At 39.4% G+C, this 21864-nt stretch overlaps 2 protein-coding genes and 1 long non-coding RNA gene across 6 annotated transcripts in view; 2 read left to right on the top strand and 1 right to left on the bottom strand.

Moving 5' to 3' along the window:
* LOC111079865 (hemicentin-1) overlaps window positions 1-17774 on the top strand; it is a 131606-nt gene extending 113832 nt beyond the window's left edge. The window contains exons 7-10 of one of the 3 annotated variants that reach the window (XM_022375205.2): window positions 104-772; window positions 3565-3978; window positions 6120-6512; window positions 15817-17774. In XM_022375205.2, the coding sequence (XP_022230897.2) occupies window positions 104-772; window positions 3565-3978; window positions 6120-6512; window positions 15817-15845 (1505 nt within the window). In that variant the 3' untranslated portion in view covers window positions 15846-17774. Of the gene's footprint in view, window positions 1-103; window positions 773-3564; window positions 3979-6119; window positions 6513-15816 lie in introns of those variants that run through there. The other 2 variants (XM_022375191.2, XM_022375198.2) reach the window with 2 other exon arrangements.
* LOC121404722 overlaps window positions 1-21864 on the bottom strand; it is a 71766-nt gene that overhangs the window by 47914 nt on the left and 1988 nt on the right. Inside the window, exon 2 of the long non-coding RNA XR_005968158.1 lies at window positions 11810-11841. This is a non-coding gene — a long non-coding RNA (uncharacterized LOC121404722). The remainder of the gene's footprint in view (window positions 1-11809; window positions 11842-21864) is intronic.
* LOC111079814 (protein cappuccino) overlaps window positions 19447-21864 on the top strand; it is a 45783-nt gene continuing 43365 nt past the window's right edge. For both annotated transcript variants that reach the window (XM_041594848.1, XM_041594847.1), the window contains exon 1: window positions 19447-19637. In XM_041594848.1, coding sequence (XP_041450782.1) covers window positions 19479-19637 — 159 coding nt within the window. In that variant the 5' untranslated portion in view covers window positions 19447-19478. The remainder of the gene's footprint in view (window positions 19638-21864) is intronic.

Below are 21864 nucleotides of genomic sequence, written 5' to 3'. Positions count from 1 at the left end.
GACTAATTTTCGTCTAATTTTGGACTAATTTTGGACTAATTTTTGGCTAATTTTTGGCAAATTTTCCACTTATTTTTGGCTGATTTCTCCCACACCTCAACAGTTGGAAAATCCTACATACCCAACAATTCGTCCATCACCACCTCGGCGCTGGTGGCCATCGTTATTGCTTCGTTATCCTTTCTGGTGTTTTTGGCTTTGCTTTATGCCTTTTGTCGCTGTCGGCGTACGCATGCCGCCAAAAAGCAAGCAGCCGGTGGCACTGCCACAACGACAACCACAACAACAACGACGACGACGACAACGGGGCCCGGGGCCAAGGAGTATGACCTGGACGATACCCCAACATCCGCTTCTGACCCGCAGCAATCCCAACAGCAGCAACAGCCACCGAATCTGCCGCCACCACCGCCGTATTATCCCAGTGGCACTTTGGACAGCAAGCAAGACGGCAGCGGTGGCATGGAGCTGACCCTTACGGCCCTGCACGATCCTGACGAGCAGCTGAATATGCAACAGCAGCAGCAGCAGCAGCAGAACGAAGCTCTACACAGCGGAGGAATGTACCATCAGCCACAGGCGGCAGCATCGGCCAAAGCCATTTTGGGGCTCTACGGTGGCGGCGGTGGCGGCGGCGGTGGCAGCCAGCACTCGAATGGCTATGGCTATCATGTGACAAGTGCCATTGGTGTGGATGGCGACAGCTATCAAGTGATGCCGTCCGCAGCAGCAGCAGCAGCAGCGGCAGCAGGAGGACATGGTGCAGGCGAGTGTAAGTACAGCCAAGCCAAAATGTTAGCACATAAATTAAGAAGATAAATTGGGAAGGAGATGCATCTTGCATTATCTGGGGCATATATTTTCCCTTGCCAACATTTACCTTAGGGCGTAGCTCGTAAGGCTGGCTTACAGCCAAAGAGAAATTTCAGTCCTATCTGGAATTATTTGCGTGGATAATACGGCTTTTATATGTCCCTTAAAACATTTCCTCAAACCCAATATTTTTTTTTTGGGAATTTGGCACAAGATAATATCAATACAGCCAATGAAAAATGTTAGTTATTCCCAAATAATTTCCTAAATTAAGTAGAAAAATCTACGAATTTTCTCTGCTCATTAAAAGCAGCATTTTCCATTTTCCATGGCATGCATTTCCATACCAGCATTTTTCCTTGGGTGTATTGAGTATTTCGTTCATTTTTGGGGCAAACCCCGGCGACAACTTATGAAGAGCCATGGCTCCAGTGGGGGGGAGTGAGGCTTGGGGCATCGGGCTGTGGCAAGTGCCATGAGGCAGCGCGTAGCGTATGTGTATGTGTGTGTGTGCGTGTGTGTCTTGATTAAGCGACACATTTTTCGGTGCAGATTTATGGCCGCCATTTCGATGCTGTCCCCCCCTGCACTGTCCCCTACCCCTCCTGATTCACGTCTCTTGTGCCAGAGAGAGTTTTTGGCCGTAATTGCATTTCATGTCAATCTAGAGGCGGCAAACAGGCAGGCAGCGCAGGCAGCGCAGCGCAGCTCCTGCTCCTCATCCTCATGCTACTCCACACTTACCCGGCTACTCATGCAAATGCAACGCTCTCGCTGGCACTCGCTGGAAATCTGTTCTGTTCGGTTCTGTTCTGTTCCCCTCTCGAGTGTTTGGTGTCCGAGTGTCCGGCATAAGCAGCTCGCTCGCCTTGGCAACCCATGGAATGACACCACCACCACACCACACCACACCACCAATCATGCTTCATGCTGGAGGGGACACGGGGACACGGACCGAAAAGTAGACGTCGAGTCGTAATTCCAATTAAGTGAGAATTAAACCGTTATCCTTTGCCTGGCTTTGTTCCGGTCGGGGCCGGGGGCGGGGGTGAGAGAGGGGATTTCTTTTATTATTTTTTGCGCTCTTAATTGGTTTTAAGTCGACTCAAGTGCCCATGACATGCCAGAGAGCTGTTTTATATACATATATATATATATATATATATGTCTGTATCATAGCCAACAAATCAAATTGCGCACAGAATCGTTTTTGATTGGTTTTTTTGAAGTGTGGAATTTGTCCTTTTTTTTGTGCCTTTCGGTTTAGATTTTATTTTATTATGGTTGATTAATCAAGGGAGAGGATTTTTGTAAGCAAATATAAATCTTTCTTAATGCATTAAAATTCTCTGCGTAATTCTGACTTAAGGACACTCCACATTAAATATGATTTGAGCAATTAAACAAGCTGGAAAGCAATTGAAATATTAACTTTTTGTTGCCCAAAATAAACTTCGTTCAGGAACTCCCACGACAGCTTAAAGAAGTCAGAGAGCACTTATACTTTAATCCGATTATGCAGGAGAGAACTGAACCCCAGACCCAAAAACGAGACCATGAAAAGGAAACCACGACCCCAAATAGCAACCGACCCCAACCACCCTCTGCCGCTTTCACCTGAGTTTTCATCAGAGTTGTCACAGAAAAATACACAAAGAATGAGCACTTCACACCTAAATGAAAAGCAACATGTACCCCGGGTAGCAACCCAAATGCGAGGGGTGACCAAATACGAGGAAAATTTACGTGACGCCATCCCTTCACTGAAACTGAACTGAACTGAGAAGCTGTTGTTACACGATAGGGTTTTCACTGGCGCTTATTGGGTAAAAAAAAACTCCTAAAATTGTGAAAAGTTCATAAACGGGTGCAATATACATATATCTTTTGCATGAAAAAAAATATATAAAAAGCAATCGAAAACATTACAAAAAAAATTATAAAAACAGTATTAAAAAAAAACATTGGAAATTGATTTAAGAAAATACCAAATATAAAAAAATACTACAGAAAATACTACAAATAATATTAAATAATATTTAAAAAAAACTACAGAAAATGTCAAAAACTAAAATAAATCCAACAAAAAAGTTAAAAACGATGAAGGAGGGCCCACACTACATCACATTTAAACAAACAAAAATTAAAAAAAAAACTAAATCAAATTAAAAAAAATAAATCAAATATAAAAAAACTAAAACAAATTTTAAAAAATCTAAATCAAATTAAATAATAATAATTAAGGCGCTAAAACAAAAATACCAACAAATGCAAGAGGTGTGACCATGCCCTACCTTTCAGAGTGTAGAAAATTTTGATGTTGGTCTTTGAAACACCTGAAAACCGAAATAGAAATTGGAAGGGTGACCGAACGAGCATTCTCATTTCTGCAACATGTTGAAAGTTAAATGGTGGGGCAGGCAGCCCCTTATCCCTTACTCTTTTCTCCTCTCCGTTTCGTAAGCGACTAAAAGAGCGAATTTTAATTGTGCTGGTCGCCGGTGCTCGCCTTTGTTGCTGCAACTCCTTTTGCTCTTTTTCGTCTCTGCCAAGCGTCAACTTAATTACTATTTCTCTATCCCCCCCCCACCTCTCACACTTGTCCTAACACACAATCCCACCACACACACACACACACCCACACATACACTCTTAAACCCACACACTCACACATTTGGGTCACAAAACACTTCCACATCGTTGGTGGTTCGGTGTCGGTGTGTGTGTGTGTGTGTGTGGTTGCAACCAAAGCAGGACCACTTGAGGCGACACCAGTAGCCAGCGGCAACAACAACAGCAACCAAAAGCAACAGCAGCAGAAACTACAACAAAATTCAGCACGCGCCAATCTAACGAAGCAACCCACCACCATCAGCAACATCACCAACACCATCTCCAACAACACCACCAAGAACCCTCTCACCACCAAGAACCCTCCTCACACTCACACTCACAGCCCCCCACTCACAGCCCCCCACAACTCCAATGCCAACACCTCAAACTCAACCTTAAAGCGGAAGAACCATCTGGGAATAGAGAGGGAGAGGGCGGCGGCTATGCTGACCGCAGCCACGGCGGCAACAACCACAGCTCTGGCAACCACCATTACAACAACATCACGTAATGCCAAAACCGCAACAACAACTACAACGCTGGCCATCACAGGTAACCCACCCCCCACCCTCACCCAACGCCATCAACGTTGGAGTCTCCCCCCACAGTGCGGCGGAGCAGGAGGCGGTGAAAGAGACACTTAAACTTTTGCACCACAGCATACTATGCCAGCCGACTGTATACAGTGTACAGTGTACACACCACCCACCCAAAAATTGTTGCTGTTGCACCTCTTCACAAAATTACGAGCACCCAAGCCAAAATGTTTCATTTTTTTTTTCGTTTTTTTTTTTTTTTTATATCTGCATCTGCACCATGCACCACCACTCTACTCTCTTGTTGATGTTTTTTGTCACTAATTGTTGCACACAAATGTTTTTTAAATGGTGTGGGGCGGGAGGGTGGGGGAAGATACTAAAGTTGTAAACGAATTTATGGTGGAATTTGTGGTGAATGTTGATGAAAATTCTATGGGCAGCGACAAATTTGAAAATGCTGCACAACCAGACTAGGCTAGGGAGTACTTGACGCTCAATGAAAGTCTTTTGGCTATCAAATATCCACTCTTCTCTTGAATATTCATGAATTTTTATTTATTATTTTATTTATTTATTTTTATCATTTTCCGTTATCTTTTATTGCAGACTGTCTATTATTTATTTATTGGCTTCACTTTCTTTTCATTTCATTGATTGAGTATTTTCTGTCCTTTCAGTCTGTAAAAATTCGAAGAAGAAAAATTCAAAATTATCAAAATTAAAATTTAGTACAACGAAATTTCGGAAAACCTTTTTAGACATATGTATATAATTTCAAAAAGCCTAATTAAAAATCAAAGATGCCCAAAAAGAGAAGTCACTGCAGGCCGTGTGCACCGTAAAGCACCGACCAATCCAATATTTGATATGCAAAAGACTGGGAGTGGTAACGGTGCTACTCCTCCTACAGGATACTCTAAGTATTGCCGCCTGCAGATAATTTCAAACCAAATTATGGTGCATAAATCCTCAAAGATTTAGGAACATAAATGGGACCCAGAGCATGCCGCGTCGAAGCGTAAACAGGAGTCACAACACAGACACAGGAGGATTGTGAGCAAATCCATTGCGCTAAATTCATTAATCTTGTTCTATAGTGGGATCTTCGGCGCTCGCCAAGATCGGAATCGCGGAAGCACAACTAGTTCCGACACTACACATTATCCCATTCGATATTATTCAGCTGTTTCCAAATTTCATCTATAAACATCAATTTCACGTACTGCTCCCTGGCTAAATTGATTTGTTTTTGTGATCAAATCCAAACACAAAAATCGCTAGTCGATTTTGAGAGACTTGAGAGACCATAAGACAAAATTTTAAAATAATAAAAAAATACATTTACAAGAGCAGAAAATTTGTTAAAATTTGTTTGCTAGTACTCAGGTAGATTTTGTACTTGTGTGTGTGTGCGTGCACATGTAGGTACATGCAGGTACAAGAATTGAGCAACTGTTAAATAGCATCCTTACAGATGTGGAAGCGCGAAAAGTGTTGGTTGTCGCTTTTTGTTCAAGGCGAAGAGACGAAGACTGCAAAATGATTTTAGTATTTTGCTTTGGTTGCTGCACTCGGCTGATCTGTCGGCAATTATCTATTTTTGTTTATTGCTCTCTCGTTCATACTGGCTGCTTTTCGGTTGCGTTCTGCGTGAATTGAAATAAAAAAAAATAAATAAAAATAAAAATTTAAAACGATGGAAGAAAGGGGCGTAGAGAGTACGTAGAGAGCGTGTTAAATGTTTAAGCATGATTTTTCGAGGGGGCTGCCCTCGGTTTTTCTTCCATTCCTGCGCTAGTTCCTAGTTCCCTTTCCTTTCTTGGATTAAATCTTTAAGCCTGTCCTTAATTATGCAAGCAAAATGGTAGCAAAAAAAAACCCATCAGAGTGTATGTTTCTGATGAGAATGACTTGGCTTAATACATCTATGGAGGAGGGGTTCCGTGTTTTAGTGTGTGTGTGTTTTCCAATTAACCCATGTGACTTTCAAGTTTCCTCTCCACTGCCGAAGCACTTTAACACGCACCCAGCAGCAAGCACCTCGTTCTGGCACCTTTTTGTCGATGCACAACTACATAAATATACATATACGTAAATTCCTCCTGGCCAGCGACAGCCCTAATTAAGACCCAAAAATGTTGCTAATTGTTCCAGGGTCGAGCAACAATTCGAATGAGAATAACTACAGTAATGCCAGGGATCTGTCGCAGGAGGCTCTGTGGCGGCTCCAATTGGCTGCGGCCCAATCCCAGCAAATCTATGTGGAACGACCGCCATCGGCGTTCAGCGGTTTGGTGGATTACAGCGGCTATCCGCCGCACATTCAGACCGTCACCAGTTCGCTGAGTCAACAGAATTTCGGACAGTCGGTTGGTGTAGCAGGTGCATCGGGAACGCAGCCCCTGGCACCGCACGAAATGCTGCAGGCGGCCCAGCGGTATGGCACACTGAGGAAGTCGGGAAAACAGCCACCTCTGCCACCGTTGCGCAAGGATCTACAGCACCAGCAGCAGCAGCAGCAACAGAAGCCGCAACAGCAGCAATTAGGTGAGTGTTCAGTCATTTCGATGTATTTCGACTTATTGTGTATTTTTAGACTAAAAACTTATCGTTATATCGATAAAAATCGACACAAATAAATAATTATTTTTTTTTTATGGAAAATATATATTTAGCGCGAGACATGCACTAACTTTGATATTTTGCAAGGAAAGTATCGACTTACATATATCGAAAAAAAGGGGAATCTATCGATATCGAAAATAATCGATAATAAGGATGAAAAACCGAAAATTTAAATCGTAAATATTGTATATAACGAAGGAAAAATTTCAATTATTTAATTAATTTAATCTCAAAAAATCAAATACTTCCAAAATATGGAAAAGCTCAAAATGTTATATTTCTTATCAAACTTGAGCTCAAACAGCACAAAGAAATCGATATATATGTCATCCGCTTGCAACTACTGACCGTTTTTCTTAGCAATAATCCTTCTTTTGGCCGAATCCCAAGCTGCAATCCTCAATCCTTATCCAAATCGGTTGAGCAGACTAAGAAATCAGTTTGATTGATTATGCACTTAAGTGTTGGGGAAATGTTTGGATAAGAGTTTTGCTGGTGCTGCCTGCTGGATGCTGCCTGCTGCTGCTGCTGCTCCAAGCTGATGCCTTGCCAGATAAATAAAATAGAATTTCCTCACTGTCAGGACAATGGCAGGCAAGGACACGCCATGCCAAGCATACCCCCACCCTCCACTCCACTCCAGACCCAATCCACATATAGAATTTGCATCTGTATATCCTTTTATGCAGCAGTACAACAGCAGCAGCACCAGCAGGAACACCAGCAGGATAAATGCACATAAAATAGTCAGCTCTAGGACACAACCCGTTACCACCACCACACCACCTCCTATTCCAGGGTATGCGCCTTCTCTTCGCATCTATCAAAAACAACAAATCGCTTGCAGCGACAACTATCGCAGGCTCCTCTTCTTCTCTCTCCTCTTCAACGAAAAACACCAACGAAATAGGAGTAAAAATACTGGAAAAATTCCAAAAACAAACTGGCGAAAATCCAAGCGAGAGGGAGAGAAATATATGCAATATAGAGCAAGGAGGGAGAAAGCAGGATATAGTATAGGTAGAGTTGGTGCAAGTGCGAGTGCGAGCGCTATTAAAAATGTAAAATGCAAGACCAGAAAATATTTTACAAAATCAAACAACGCTGGCAGCTGTAAGTGAAGTGAATCACTGAAGAGAAACCGAACACATGCACACACGCACACAATACAGAGATACAAATATAAACACACATACATATGCATAGAGACTGAGAGAAAGGCAGTACTCTAGTACCATGGGAGATTGAAGTGGAGACAGTGGAGAGGCAGACAGTGCACTGCTGCTGTGGTGGGGAGTTTGTAAATAAAGTGTAAAAAACTTATAAGTGAAGAAAAATGTAACGTTCTTTGTGGGTGTATTTTCGGATGATTACAATTCCATCTATCGATAGTAAAATATATAATAGAAAAAATATAAAAATAAAATATATAAAAAATATAAAATATAAAAAATATAAAATATAAAAAATATTAAATATAAAAAATATTAAATATAAAAAATATTAAATATAAAAAATATTAAATATAAAAAATATTAAATATAAAAATAAACTTTAATATAAATATAATTTAAATCGGTAATTCTTGTTCTTCTGTAAAATCTACTCTCTTAAATCTTCCATTAATATCATTAAAATATCGAATCTATGTCATGAGATTCATTTCTGTTCGACGGCTCTGTAATTTCCATCAACTATTCATTGCGATGCTGCAAACCACAGAGAACGAACATCAAAGCCCTCCTGGTTTTACCTCAGCAATTGATTGGTTCTCCCCATTGTCCTGTGTGGGGGCCAAATGCCACATGGAATGCATAAAAAGGATACCAAATGCGAATGCTTACTGCTTTTACTGCCACTGCCACTGCATTTTGCTCCATCTAGTTTGCGGTTTGTTTCAGTATGCGCCACATACTGCACGGGTCATGGGTCATGGGGCAAGTGGCAAGGGGCCGTCTGCGTGATTTTTTCTAGTTATGCATAAGATTTGCTTCCTTTCACATTCGTATCTGGTTCTGTATCCGTGGTATCTTCTAAATGCTCCTTCAATTAGACAGTCAGCCAAGGAGAGAGAAAGAGAAAGGGGGAACTAACCACTGCGGTGGTCTCGTCTCTCCACAGGATGGACCCCAAAACAATTGTTTTCCCAACCATTGAGCGGACGACAGCGGGGTGGACGACAGCTCTTTCATATTTAGCCGTTTACATTATGAACTGCTTCTAATCGGCTTAAAGGAGAAGCTGCCGCTGCTGCTGCAGGACCAGCTGCAAGAACTGCATGGAGCAGCAAAAAACATTTCAATTAAAACAAAAGCCATGGCCAAAGATTCGCAACCGGAGGACTCTTTGTCTCTGTAGCCTCTGCTGCAGCAGTCGTGTGCCGCATTTTTGGCCACAAAGCAACGAACCAAAAGGAAGACCAAAAAGACAGTAGGCCAGGCCAGGCCGGACTGCGGGACTATGAAAATATGCCAACTCAAGACAAGGAAAAACAAAGCAAAAGGGGGAAGAGGCATAGAGTTGAGTGAATGTTGTAAATACCCTGAAAGAGAAATACAGCAAGCGATAAAAACATTAAAAAAAACTATGTTAAAAATTATGTATCGATAAATATTCGATAAATAAAAACAGCAGTAAAAGACAATTAATGTTAATCGATGGGAAATCTGAGTAATCGATAATATATCGAAAGTTTCACTTTTTGATCCACTTTGAAACGCATTTATCGATAAATAATCGAATTGAAGACCCAAATACAGGCCCACATAATCTACCCTGTCAAGATACAGCCCTATTCTCACGTTAGAAAATTCCTTCCACTCTCCAAAACAAACAAAATTCCAAAATTTGAATACCCCTTCGATTGAAAGTGCAGAAAAAATGCAAGCAAAAAAACACCGATAGAAAAAAAAAGGAAAGAGGAAAGGATGCGAAGGACAGACAGAGAGTGTCAGTTGATGCCTTTAGATGAAGACGACTACGGAGAGGAGATGCCTGGCTTCAGTTTGCTTTTATGCTGTTACCATCTTTGCTTTTTCGCCTGCCTCTCTGACGATGGCCTCTCCTGCTTGAACCTCTTCAGCCAGTACCTTCCCACTTCTACAGTAAGTGGAGTGGAGTGCAGTGGAGGAGTGGCCCCCATTCGAGGGCCAGTTTAAAGCAATAAAAACAAGGAACAGCAACAACAACCGACGAATCTTGTTAACCCTCTCTCTCTCTCTATCTATCTATCTCTGTGCATCTCTCTGACTCTATTTGACTTTGATGACCATAGGAAGCAAACGTAGATAGAAATGGAAAAGCAAGCTGCACGAAAGTATTTTCCGCTGTTGTGTGTTCCATGCCATGCCCCAAAAATTGCTACTCGCCAAAAGTACAGTATGCAATGCTTTTGACTTTTCTACGATTTTCGCAATTCAATTGCCGATTTGCGGGTGGTTGGTGGGGTGGAGGTGTGTGTTTGCCCACAGACAAAAACCCCAAATCCAACGGACAAATGGAGGACCAATACAAATCAGGAAGCGCGTTCTTTCACTCTATTCGCTGGACTGAATTGCAACAGAGTCCCGAGTGCCATTGGCATTGGCATTGCATTGCATTGCAGTTCTTGAAATCATTTTCTGGGCACTTCTTGTGAAAATTTGACGAATTTCTGGAAATTTTCTAACGCAACGTTAACGGAATTTGTGATAAGAAATTTCTAACGATTAATTCAGAGTAACTTTTTAAATATGCTGAAAAATAAAAAATACTGTACACCAATTTAGGGTGCCGATTATTTCAGAATAAACTGAATAACAAAAATACTTAAGCCCAAATAATCGAATTTAAAAATTTTCAACTATAAATTTCCACCAAAATTAATCCCGAAAAATAAATCAAACACTTCCACAGTCATAAATCTTTTTAATTTAATTTTAGTTCGTTTTTTTTTCTCCAACAGAATTGAAAATCCACAAATGCGAGTAATCATAAATATTGTTTGGTTATCCATTAAATTTGTTGGTCGTGTTATTCCCGTTGATTAGATTTCCCAGCGTTTTTCCACTCGGTTTTTGTGTTTGTTTTGTTGCTCCCCTCCACTGATTTTTTTTTTGGGCAAACGAAATGCAAAAATTAACAATTGGAAGCATATTAACCGCATCAATTTCCGTAGGGAAGTAGGGAAAACACACACACACACACACACACACGCACACACAGGACTACAATGTACACAGATCATTAAACATACATTCAGGGGAGGCAGAGGAAAAACACAGACACTGAAACACACACGCAGACACACAGATACTCACGTAGTACACACCTTCACAGCATTATTTATTACGCCGCCATGGGGCGCCCTGGCCACAGCTTTCGACAAATTTTTTGGCAAAACATTTTACGTAATAAATTTATTTTAATTACAACGCCAAAAGTGCGGCTGTTTCGGGGGCAGGGAAGGGGGATCCATGCCGGAGATTCTTCCTCCAAAGGATGGGGGGGGGGGCATGGCATGGCATGGCAGCGTGGTGGAGGCTGTTGTGTGGTTGGTAATGAATGCGCTTCAATTAAATGAAATATTCATAGGCATAAATACAAGAGCGGACCCACGTAAAAGGCAGCAAGAGCAAGTGAGACAGAAAGACAGAGAGAGAGAGAGAGAGAGAGAGAGAGAGAAAGACCAGAGTTAGGAGAGGCAAGCAGAGTGCAAGAGATGAGGAGGAGTACGGTGTACGGTGTACAGAGAGGATCAGGGCAAAAGACAGGCATCGCAGACACAGGCAGACACCTTGCTGCGGCATGTTTTATGAGCCAACAAAAGCCATCCCGACTATCAGCTGACGATGAGGTGAACAGAAGGTGGTAACGCGAAGTGTAAGGGTTAAAAGGAAGCTGACAATGAAGAGGAAAGGTAAAACCAGCACTGTACGAAGAGCCAAGGTAAAGGTAGAGTTGGACAAAGGGTACATGCGGGTGTGTAATGGTAAAAAGAGACTGCGGCCAGGAGTCAACATTAAGCGACTTGTATAGCGATACGCTGTACTCTACAGTGTGTACTCTACACAATGAAAGTCAGATACTCTACAGCTAAAAATTCACATTGTATCATCAGAATATATTTCAAATTTGTTTCAAAAACTACAAACAAATTAAAGGGCCTTAAGAAAACTAATCAAAGAGTAGGAAAATCTATAAAATATATGCTGCTAAAAGCTAATTTCAATTCGACTTACCCAATCATCAAAATGGCTTTTCAGGATTTTGCCTGTAAAATTATAAAACAAAAAATGTGTATTAGATGTAGCAGCGCATTAAATGGGAATTACAAGTGCATTTAATGCACTGCATTACAGTGAGCTTAATTGGTTTAAAACTGTTTTAATGTGAACACATTTCTTACATTAAGCATTTAAATTATTTAATATTAATTGAACATTGACCCACAAAAAAAAGTTTTACACTCGAAAACTTTACTTTGTGTTTGGCTCTCAGCCGAGGTTTGCATGTAATTTATGAATACCGACCCGATTCATCCTCCATTCAATAGTTAATCAACTCTTTTCCCACCCCGAAAATAAAATAAAAAGGGAAAATAAAAAAGCTTGTTGGAAAAACTCATTGCCAGCCCATTGGAGCCGTTTTGCAGCTTGTTAATTACATGGCAAAGGGAAAATGGGTTTGTGTGCTGTGGAAAGTGGAAGGGTGTCCTGTTGGTCGAGTGGTGGATGGTTAAAAGGGAGAGGCTGGTAGGAGGAGGAGGAGGAGGCCAGTGTAATGCATCTTTTCAAACAATTTACCAATTTGGCTGTAGGTTGTCTGTCTTTTCTGTTTTGGCCAGGAGCCCCCCCTACTATCCCACCCAACCGCTTTCAACCCATTAAATGTTTATTAGGCAATGAAACATAACAACAAGCGACCGACCACTGACCACCGAACGAACGAACGAACGAACGAACGTTGGTATAAAGCTCAAACGACCGTGTCCTATTTTGTGCTGCTGCTGTGCTCCGGTTCTTGATGTTTTAGTCCAAAAGTCCCCCCCACCCTGCCCCACGCTACGAAACACTCGCTTGAAAAGAAAATCAAAATATTGGGAGGAGTGTCCCCCCCTAAGTGCTACGAGAGAAACTCTACCCTTTATTTTTTCTATTCTTAGATTTTTTTAGTGATTTATGAAAAGTCTGTACTGAAAATATTTAATCTTGAGAAAAAAGCATGCAAAAAATACTTTAAAATAGTTCAGTCTACCGGCTTTTTCAGAAAATATTGAATAATAAAATACAGAATAAAAAAAAAATCTGAATATACTTTAAAATAAAAATTCACCTACGAGATCTATGTATTATCTACATTAAAGAATTCCTCATAGGCGTACATATGTTCATCCCCGATATCGACCAATCCACCCCAAAAACACTCCACAATTACCGGGGTATAAAAGCAGCAGCAGCAAAAAAAAAATAAGCGTTAATTGAGTTTTCCAAGCGAAAACTGTTTGAGTTGGTTGCGGTTAGGAGGGGTAAAAGGGTGTTGGGGAAAACAGCACCGGCACAGAGACAGAAATCAGTGGGAAAAGCTTAGCTGCAAATGCATTTGGCTAAAAACCAAACAAAACTCTGCGGCAACGGAGATAAATTCTGTGCTGTGTGCATCAGGAAAACGAATCTGAAAAGTATTTTATTGTGCCAGACTTTCCACTTCCACTTGACTTGAAAGGGGTGGTGGGATGAGGGTGAGGCTAGAGGTGACTGGATTTGTGGAAAATGCAGGAAAATGTATTTATGCAAAAGTTGCAATTGTCAGAGAGGCGTGGCGTGGCGAGGCGAGGCACAAGTCAAAGTGCATAAAGTGTTGCCTCCAAATCAGCGCGAAAGTGTGTGTGCATGGAAGAAGAAGTGTCAGAGAGGTATTGTATAGAATAGAAGGACAGGACAGGATATGGTGGCAGGCAGATGATTCAGGTGTTATATACATACATATATAGGGTGACAAGTGGTGGTGGCTTGTGTGTGAAGTGTTTTGGCATTTGAATTCAGTTTTCCCGTAGATATAAAAGTCAGCAGCAGCAGCAGATCCACACACGCTTCAAATCACGCCAAATACAAAATGAAAATACTCGTATGGGTTATGGATGGGCTCTAAATGCAGATAGATGGGATATCAAAAATCCCCTCCGAGTGCTTTTAGCATTATGCTGATTGAATGCAAATGCATTTGGAGCGGCACAAACAAAAACGAATTTATTTTATAAATATAGAATATCAATATACAGTTGTGTTCAATGAAATAGTAGTGCCGCACCTCACTACTTTCAAAACTCTTTTTGAGATAGTTCTAGTCTTTCAAATTGAACAAGTGATACCTTTACGGAAAGCCCGGAATGTAGGCATTGGATAACCGAAGAAACCCCGTTACATTTGCATTCCATCTTCTTGTTTTACATGACATAAGCCGAATACCCATAAAATATGCTGTTCAATGAAATAGTAGTGTTTTTTTAGAAAATTAAAAAAAACAACGAAACTCAAATAAAAACATATATCTCATGTTCTTTATGTTTCTTGAGCTTTAATTTGTAGTTTTTTATCAATTTGGTTTTCATTGCGAACTTGCACCGGCCGGATATGGGTCATTAATCTCTTGCCAACGCTTCAATAAGATTTGAGCCAATAATCCATGAACCACTTGCTAAAACTTGGCTCTGGTTCACGGATTTCCAGTTGCAACAATGTATTTGGTATTCCAGCATAAGATTTCGATGAGATTTATATCCAGTTGGACAGTTGGCCATGGAAAAACGTCGATCTTTTCCGATAAAAATCAATTCCTAGCGAGCTTTTCTGGGTATTTTAAGTCATTATCCTGTTAAAAGATCCTTTTAACATGAATTTTTCAACTGTAATTTGAATTTAATGTATTCTAAAGTATGCCTACATACACAGTTTCGCTCAAAACCATAATATACTCAAACGCCAGGCTAGAAAGTACTAGCTTATATGAGCTGGGCCCCATAAGGCTCAGCCTTCCATGCCCAATGCTATTTTTTTCATGATTTTAAGTAGTAATTGAATTTCTGTGAATGCCAAACATATTCTTTTGAGTCTATCTTACCATATAATACAACTTTACTATCATCAGTCAAAAGTATTTTTGTCACTGTGACACAGGCCATTCCACATGCGTTTTTCCAAACTGAAGTCGTGCACCCATGTACTCTTAGACCCAAACGCGGAGCTTTCTGGGACTTCTTGCATTCAAATAATGTGTAATCAACCGTCTACAAACTGTCACATAACTGACAGAGCGATTAAAAATTGTTTTCATAATTTTTGAGGATATTGAAGGCCTGGTGTTGCCTTCGACCATCGCCGACCATCCTCTAAAAAATATGTTTTTCGAATACAAAATCGATTTTCAGTCTACTTCTTATAGTTAATTAATTAAACACAATAGTGAGAGTGCATACAACTTAGTTTTCAATCCCATTATACCTCCTGCCTTAAGTTTTTAGTTTAACTCTTAGGTCTCCTCTTCTTGACCGAGCAATGATTTCTCCAACGGCTCAAAATCAAAATTACCGCTATGTCCAAAACTTTCTTTCATCAAATTATTCAATCACCAAATTGAGCTTACGGATGGTGACTTTTTTAAATTAATTTGCTTTGTTTTTTCATTTTTAAAAATAAATTTAACCCAGCACTACTATTTCATTGAACAGCAGATATCATGGGTAGTTGTCTAAAGTCATAAATAACAAGAAGATAGAATGCAAATGTAATGGGGTTTCTTCAAGTTTCTAATGCCTACATTCCAGGCTTTCCGTAAAGGTATCACTTGTTCAATTTGAAAGACTAGAACTATCTCAAAAAGAGTTTTGAAAGTAGTGAGGTGCGGCACTACTATTTCATTGAACACAATTGTATATATTTTTTTATATTTGTTCCGCTTCTCTCCATTCAAATTCAAACAAGCGACTGACCCCAATCCAAATAATAACGAGTGGTGGTGAGGGTGTTAGGGGATATTATAATGCAAAATACTCTTGTATTTTTTAGCATACAAATTAATGGCTTAACTGGGGGAGGCAGACAGGTGGGCGCGTTGCGCCAGGCCTCTCATCAAACTCCATTAATTAATTTAAATTGCATATTCAAATAAAAAAAAAAAAACATTATTTATTAATGAGCTTAAATCTCGCACTAAACATAACACACACAAATCGATGCTCGTTTCGTTGCAGCGGATATAATACAGGATTTGGCAAATTAAACTAATTGCCAGTTAAGGAGAGACAACAACCACAGCAGCAACAACAGCAACAACAGCAACAGAGCAACATTTTGAAATTAGCATTTAAGTAAGTATACCACACAAAAAAAGATTAAAACAATTTGAATTTTAAGTTGTTTAAGTGGCGTGAAATTTGCCAACAAAAAAGCAAAACTAAAAACCAAGAGAAAAACTCTTCACAAATGGAAAATGAACAGTAAGAAAATGAGCCTATTTCGACCAAAAAAAAAAACATAAGAAGAAAAAAAAGTATTGTAAATGTATAATATAGAAAAATACACAGAAATACCAAGAAAATACCACACAAAATACTAAAAGTATGCTAAGAAAAATACTATAAATATACCAAAAACTAGTATTTAACTTGAATTAGTGGTACAGACATTATATTCCATTATTAGTTTTTAAGTGTTTTTTGATTGATTTTAATTTTAGTGAAGTTTTTATCGCCATCAAAGTATGCTACATTGTCCTGCTACTATCTATGCTGCATTTCAGAAAAGATTTCCAAAAGAAGTAACACAAAAACACCAGAAAATATAGTAAATATACTACAACAAAATATGCTATAAACACTGCAATCCAACACAAACTTGTACAAACCAAATACCATATAATATACCAAAGAAAACACTGCAATAAAACTGCAGTAAAATTAAGCCACAAAGCGAATACATATATATTATTTTGTTGGGAGTGCCACTGACACTTTATTTCCACTCAGATTTTCGGCATTTATAATAATAATATTTTTTTTTGTTGGTTATTTTATTGACAGAGCATTTTATTTCGAGCCTGTGGCCAAACTATTGAGGTCTATCGCGGAGGGCGAGGATATACAAAAGCGCAATAACACCACCATAATATTCTGGTGAAATTGTTATTCTGGTCCATTGTTTAAACGAAAAACATAGCCAAACAAAAAAGCCACCTTTTGAGGTTTTCCTCTAACATTTGGTTTATTTTTTTTTTTTTTTCGTTTTGTGGAATATATGGAAATTTTTGTTTGGTTTGGTTTAAATCAAATAAAAGAGACAAAATGTGCATTTAATTGCTTTTGCAACACCCAAAAATAGAGGAGAGAGAAATATGGAAAATCAAACTGTATCCAAAGGGAAAATTTTCGTATAGGATGAAAAAGTGTAGAGTTTTCTGCGCTGTTGCGCTGCAGCACTGCGCGCTCCTCATTAGCTTTTGTCTCTATTGGGGCATTAAATTGCAAAACGAATATTTGTTTGCACGGATCGACTAATTGCGCTGCTAATTTCAATTGTTCTCCATTGTCAGCGTTTACAATAATGCAAAAATTGTAATTACAAATTAACAATTGGTCCAGTGTTGCGTGTTGCTGGTCGCATGTCCCCTCGGCGACCTGACCTGACCTCCTACTCGGGTGCAAAATTAGATTGTGTAAATTTGCAAATTAATTTGCCAATGGACAAAGCCCTCAGCGCCACTCACAAAATCAGCAGTGCTATCACGGATCGAATCTCAGTTCAATGACAAAATCAGAGTACATAAATTTCCATTCATTTTGAAGCGATTTCTGCTTGCATGATGAGTTTTTTTTTACAGGCGGTAGATCCCACATAAATCCAAAGAGTTTTCTACTGGCGATATTTTATTTTTTCCATAGAATAGAATAACTTATTGGAATAAAAATAGTGGCATCATTAAGTAGCAGCAGCTTTGCTCTGCAAAAATCTGTAAATAGTATATAACGACCTTGGTCACTGGTTGGTTGCAGGTTATTCAATTGTTGCAACTAAAAGTTGAAACATTAAGCTGCCAGTCAAAATGGAGTCCAAATGAGAGTTGCATTTAAATTCTAGTATTACCAAATAAAATACAGTATAAATACACAGACAGACAGACAGACAGAACACAACAGAACAGGCAAAAACCACAAAAAAAAATTCAAATTTTAATAGCAAAAACGTAACATAAAACTAAACCTAAAACAAAACAAAAAAAAATAATAGATGGAATAATCAACAGAAACACACACAAAATGGAATTCAATTTAAATGTTAAGCTGCCTAAAAGTGAACGAATTATTTTGTAAAACTCTCTTAAAATGTCTGAATTTTCCAAGCTTTTAATGATTTTTGTATTTTTAGATGAAAAGTGATTACCGAGAAATCATCTAGCCGAAACTTTTGCGAAACTTTTCAGCTCAGGTTGAAAATTTAATCAATATAAATTGGGCATACCTACACACCGCTGATTTCTAAACGAAAATCAATCAACTCTTGGGCCATCAAAATGGGTTGTAAGAACACCTTTTGTTGTTGTTTTTCCTCCTTTTAGCACTCAGTGATATACAAATATACTGCACCGAACAAACAGGAAATATATTGTATCTTTAATCTGTAAAAATTGTTCCAAACTCTGTTATGAAATATTCAATATAATAAATCCCCATAATTAAGGCATCTATTTTGCAAGCTACCAAAAACAAAAAGAGTAATATTCCTTTGGTATGTTTGGCGCAACAAATTATGCATAGAAATTTAGTTAAATAAATTCAATTAAATTATAAATGAATGTTGCGCATATTTAACAGTTTCCGAATATCCCCATAGAAATAGAAACAATTTTAAATGCATAATTTAATTCTAAGGGCATTGTACATACAATTCAACCGACAAAACAAAACCAAAGAAAAAATTATTTAATTCGTAATTTAATTCCAAAATCAAATATATTTAAAATATATATATATATTGGAAATGTCATAAAAGGATATGGAAAAGTAATAGAATTAAGGGTTGCATTTCATGAAGAGAGAGTGTGTGTATGTTGGTCTGGTTCTCATATAAAGCGAAGAATAGCTCGAAAAAAAATCTTTAAAAACCCAAAACTTGTATTCCAAACTCCCACCAATCCCAAGTTCCCAGAGGACAAACCACTGACAAGGTTTTGTATTATACAAAAAAAAAAAAAAAAACATTACTTAAGAAGAATTTTTCACTTTGCATGATACCAAAAATATCAAAGAATTCCTTACATTTTCCAGCCACTCCGCAGTTTTCAAAGACCAGACCAACACACACGCTAGCAGTAAAACCCACAAAAGTATTTGTATTCCAAAACCAAATAAAGATCAAAACTAGTCTTTAAACTAAATTTAACCTTAAGCTATGTTTAGATGTCCATTTTTTCCAATGATATGTACTATGTCCGAATTGATAGTCTTCACTCTGAAATACGATTGTAAACTAATTCGAAACGATTGTACGAATATTGTAAAATGTTCTTTGGCATAGAATGGATGGGGGTATGTACACAGAACGTCAGGCGTTTGGTAACATTTTACTGGCAAAAAAAAAAAACCAAAGAAAATACAACTTATTTTTAGCTCTAAAAAAACATAGAAAGTAAACGATATACGATACGATATATTATACAATGTGTAACAACAGCAACAACAAGCGAAAAATACGATAAATAAAGTAAAATTAAAAACAAGGAAAAACTTGTCAAACATTCATTTACATTTATTTTTGTCAAATCTAGTCGGGCAAAATTCTCGAAATGTTCTTCCTAACTGAAATAAGAAACACCACATTCTTAGCGTGGTTCGCATTTGTATGCGTTGCACTGTCAGCTATGACTTTAGTATGGTTACATTATATATGGGATTGTGGCAAGCATAAAATGCCATCGAAAAAAGCCGCAAAGGCAAAACCAACGAAAGGATCAACAAAATCGTCAGGAATCAAAAAGAAGCGGGAGGCCATTGCAGCCACCACCACCGCCGTCACGCAGGTAAATTGAAAAATGTTTGCAATTGTTTTTACCAAAACTTTTTTTGTTGGCTGCGGCTGTGGCAGTGGCTCTTTTCTGGCGCACAATTAAGGTGGGGGGATACCAAAAAAAAATGTGTACTCTTTGCGACTGGGGTATTTATATTTTGCATATACGAAATGCATGAGAAATTGTCAAAGGGCTTAACGTGAAATGCTCTTCCGATATGCACTCGGTTCGCAGGTCCTTCGATCACTTGGGCATTGTGTCTCATCAGGCGATCAAATGAGTGTTTTTTATTCGCTGCATTGATTACTGCGGCAACTTATTTTGCTTCCATTAAAAGTGAAATGTAAGTCCTGTCCCTTAGAGCCCTCAGAGCACCCCATTAGACACCCCAAACATGTGATAACGCACTTCTGATAAATTTATCAAATTTATGAGAGTATTTTACCATTCGATTCATCGTTCATTTTTATTTAAGAGTGTTTTTTTTTATATTATTTGTTGGCTTTCTGACAACTCTGACCAGCTGAGGTGTGCGTGTGTTTGTCTGTGGCTGCGCGCGTGTGTGTGTGAGTGTGCCGCTGCTGGCAAACCGCAAAATGGTGACATTGTGCAAATAAAAAACAATTTACGATAAACATCAAATTTCCACAAATTACCTTATATTTTACGTGAGTTGCGAAACAGATTGTAAAACACTCACACACACACACACAAAGACACAGATTCACGGAGAGAAGAGAACAGGGGGAACAAAGACTCGATATTACGACTGTGCAAATACCGAGTATATTGTGGTTCATTGGGGTTTCTAGTAAGCAATCTCTATATGCTCTATATTAATATTTCTTGAATTGCTCATGCAAATTTGTACCAAAAAGAAGTCGCAAAGAAAGACACGGGAAAACTAAGCAGCAGCAATACAAAAGGTACCGTTATTGTTGTTGTTGCTGAGAGAGCAATGGCATGAAAGAAATGCGAGCGAGAGAGAGAGAGTGAGCGCGTGCATGGCGTGGGAGAGGATCAAAGCTCGCATATGAAAAAGGGAGAGCAGAAAATGGAAGAGGCAAAGTTCGGCAAATTTCGACTCTCGGCTGAATTTTATTTGACCTTCAAATAAACTCCAAGTTCTTCTGGCTGCCGTTCACGATTGCTTATGCAGCGATGGTCGCTTCCGACTCCTCCAGTCACTGTTGTGGTCTCCTCACATCCTTTTTCTATCAGTGCATCACCTGTACATACACTCCCACAAACCCAATATACTTCTGTGCGCCACAAAGTACAGGGTACATAAAAAAGAAACCGCGATTCGCTGATTTTACACTGCGTTGAGCATTCGCCTCGTTTTGGGCCATTGTTTGTGCAGCATGAGAGGGGCAGAAGTAGTATAGGGAAGAGAGGATCTGCTGGGTAGGTGTGAGCCAAGCCAGGGAGGTGGAATTCTGCGCTGTGAGGGGGCTGCGGCGAGTGACTAAGTGGAGACACAGCGGGGTTTTAAACGTGCCTCACACACACACACACACTGAGGAGTGTACACTTAAATTTCGAATTTTGCAATTATTTTTATTGCTTGCCATTTTTCCTCCTCTCCCACTTTCCATTTTCACCATGCCATTGCCATTCTTTTTGCTGTTTACTGTGTGCGAGACTTTAGCCATGTGATGTGGTAAGGCCCCGCCCGGCCCGGCCCGACTCGTAGGCCATTTGAAGTGCCCTTCATAAATTTGCACGACGCCCGAAGGAAGGAAAACAAAAAATGGTTGCCCCAAGCATGTGCAGCTCTGTGTTTGTGTAATGTTTATAATAATAAGAAATGCAAGAAGATTTATACACTTTACAATCTCTGTAAGGAGGAGACACTCACAAAATTACCATGCCGCAACAAACTGAAGAGTATTTCTCGCGTCCCCCAAACGCAGAGAAAAAACTGCAAGCATCTTGACATTTGTCGGTCAGGCAGGGCAGGGCAGGCGACTGCTTAGCCTCGTTTCGGTCACATTTCTGGAACCCAAGCACCCCATTTCAGTCACCTTGAAGGCCCAGACTTAGGCAACAAACAGTTCAATGGACGCCTGCCCTCTCCTGATGGCCAGAGGGCCAATAATTAGGATAAGTGTCTATAAGCCAAGTGTATAGAGGAGGCATAAGGCGGCTAAAAAATGATAAGTAGCCCCTGAAAAGTAGACAACAGACACGACAGAAACTTGGCCTTGACTTTGTGGACTCTTCTCTCTTCTCTCGT

This window comes from Drosophila obscura, unplaced genomic scaffold (genome assembly GCF_018151105.1).
Source record: "Drosophila obscura isolate BZ-5 IFL unplaced genomic scaffold, ASM1815110v1 contig_37, whole genome shotgun sequence".
Lineage (NCBI taxonomy): Eukaryota > Metazoa > Arthropoda > Insecta > Diptera > Drosophilidae > Drosophila > Drosophila obscura.
This window is presented reverse-complemented; position numbering and strand designations above follow the sequence as displayed.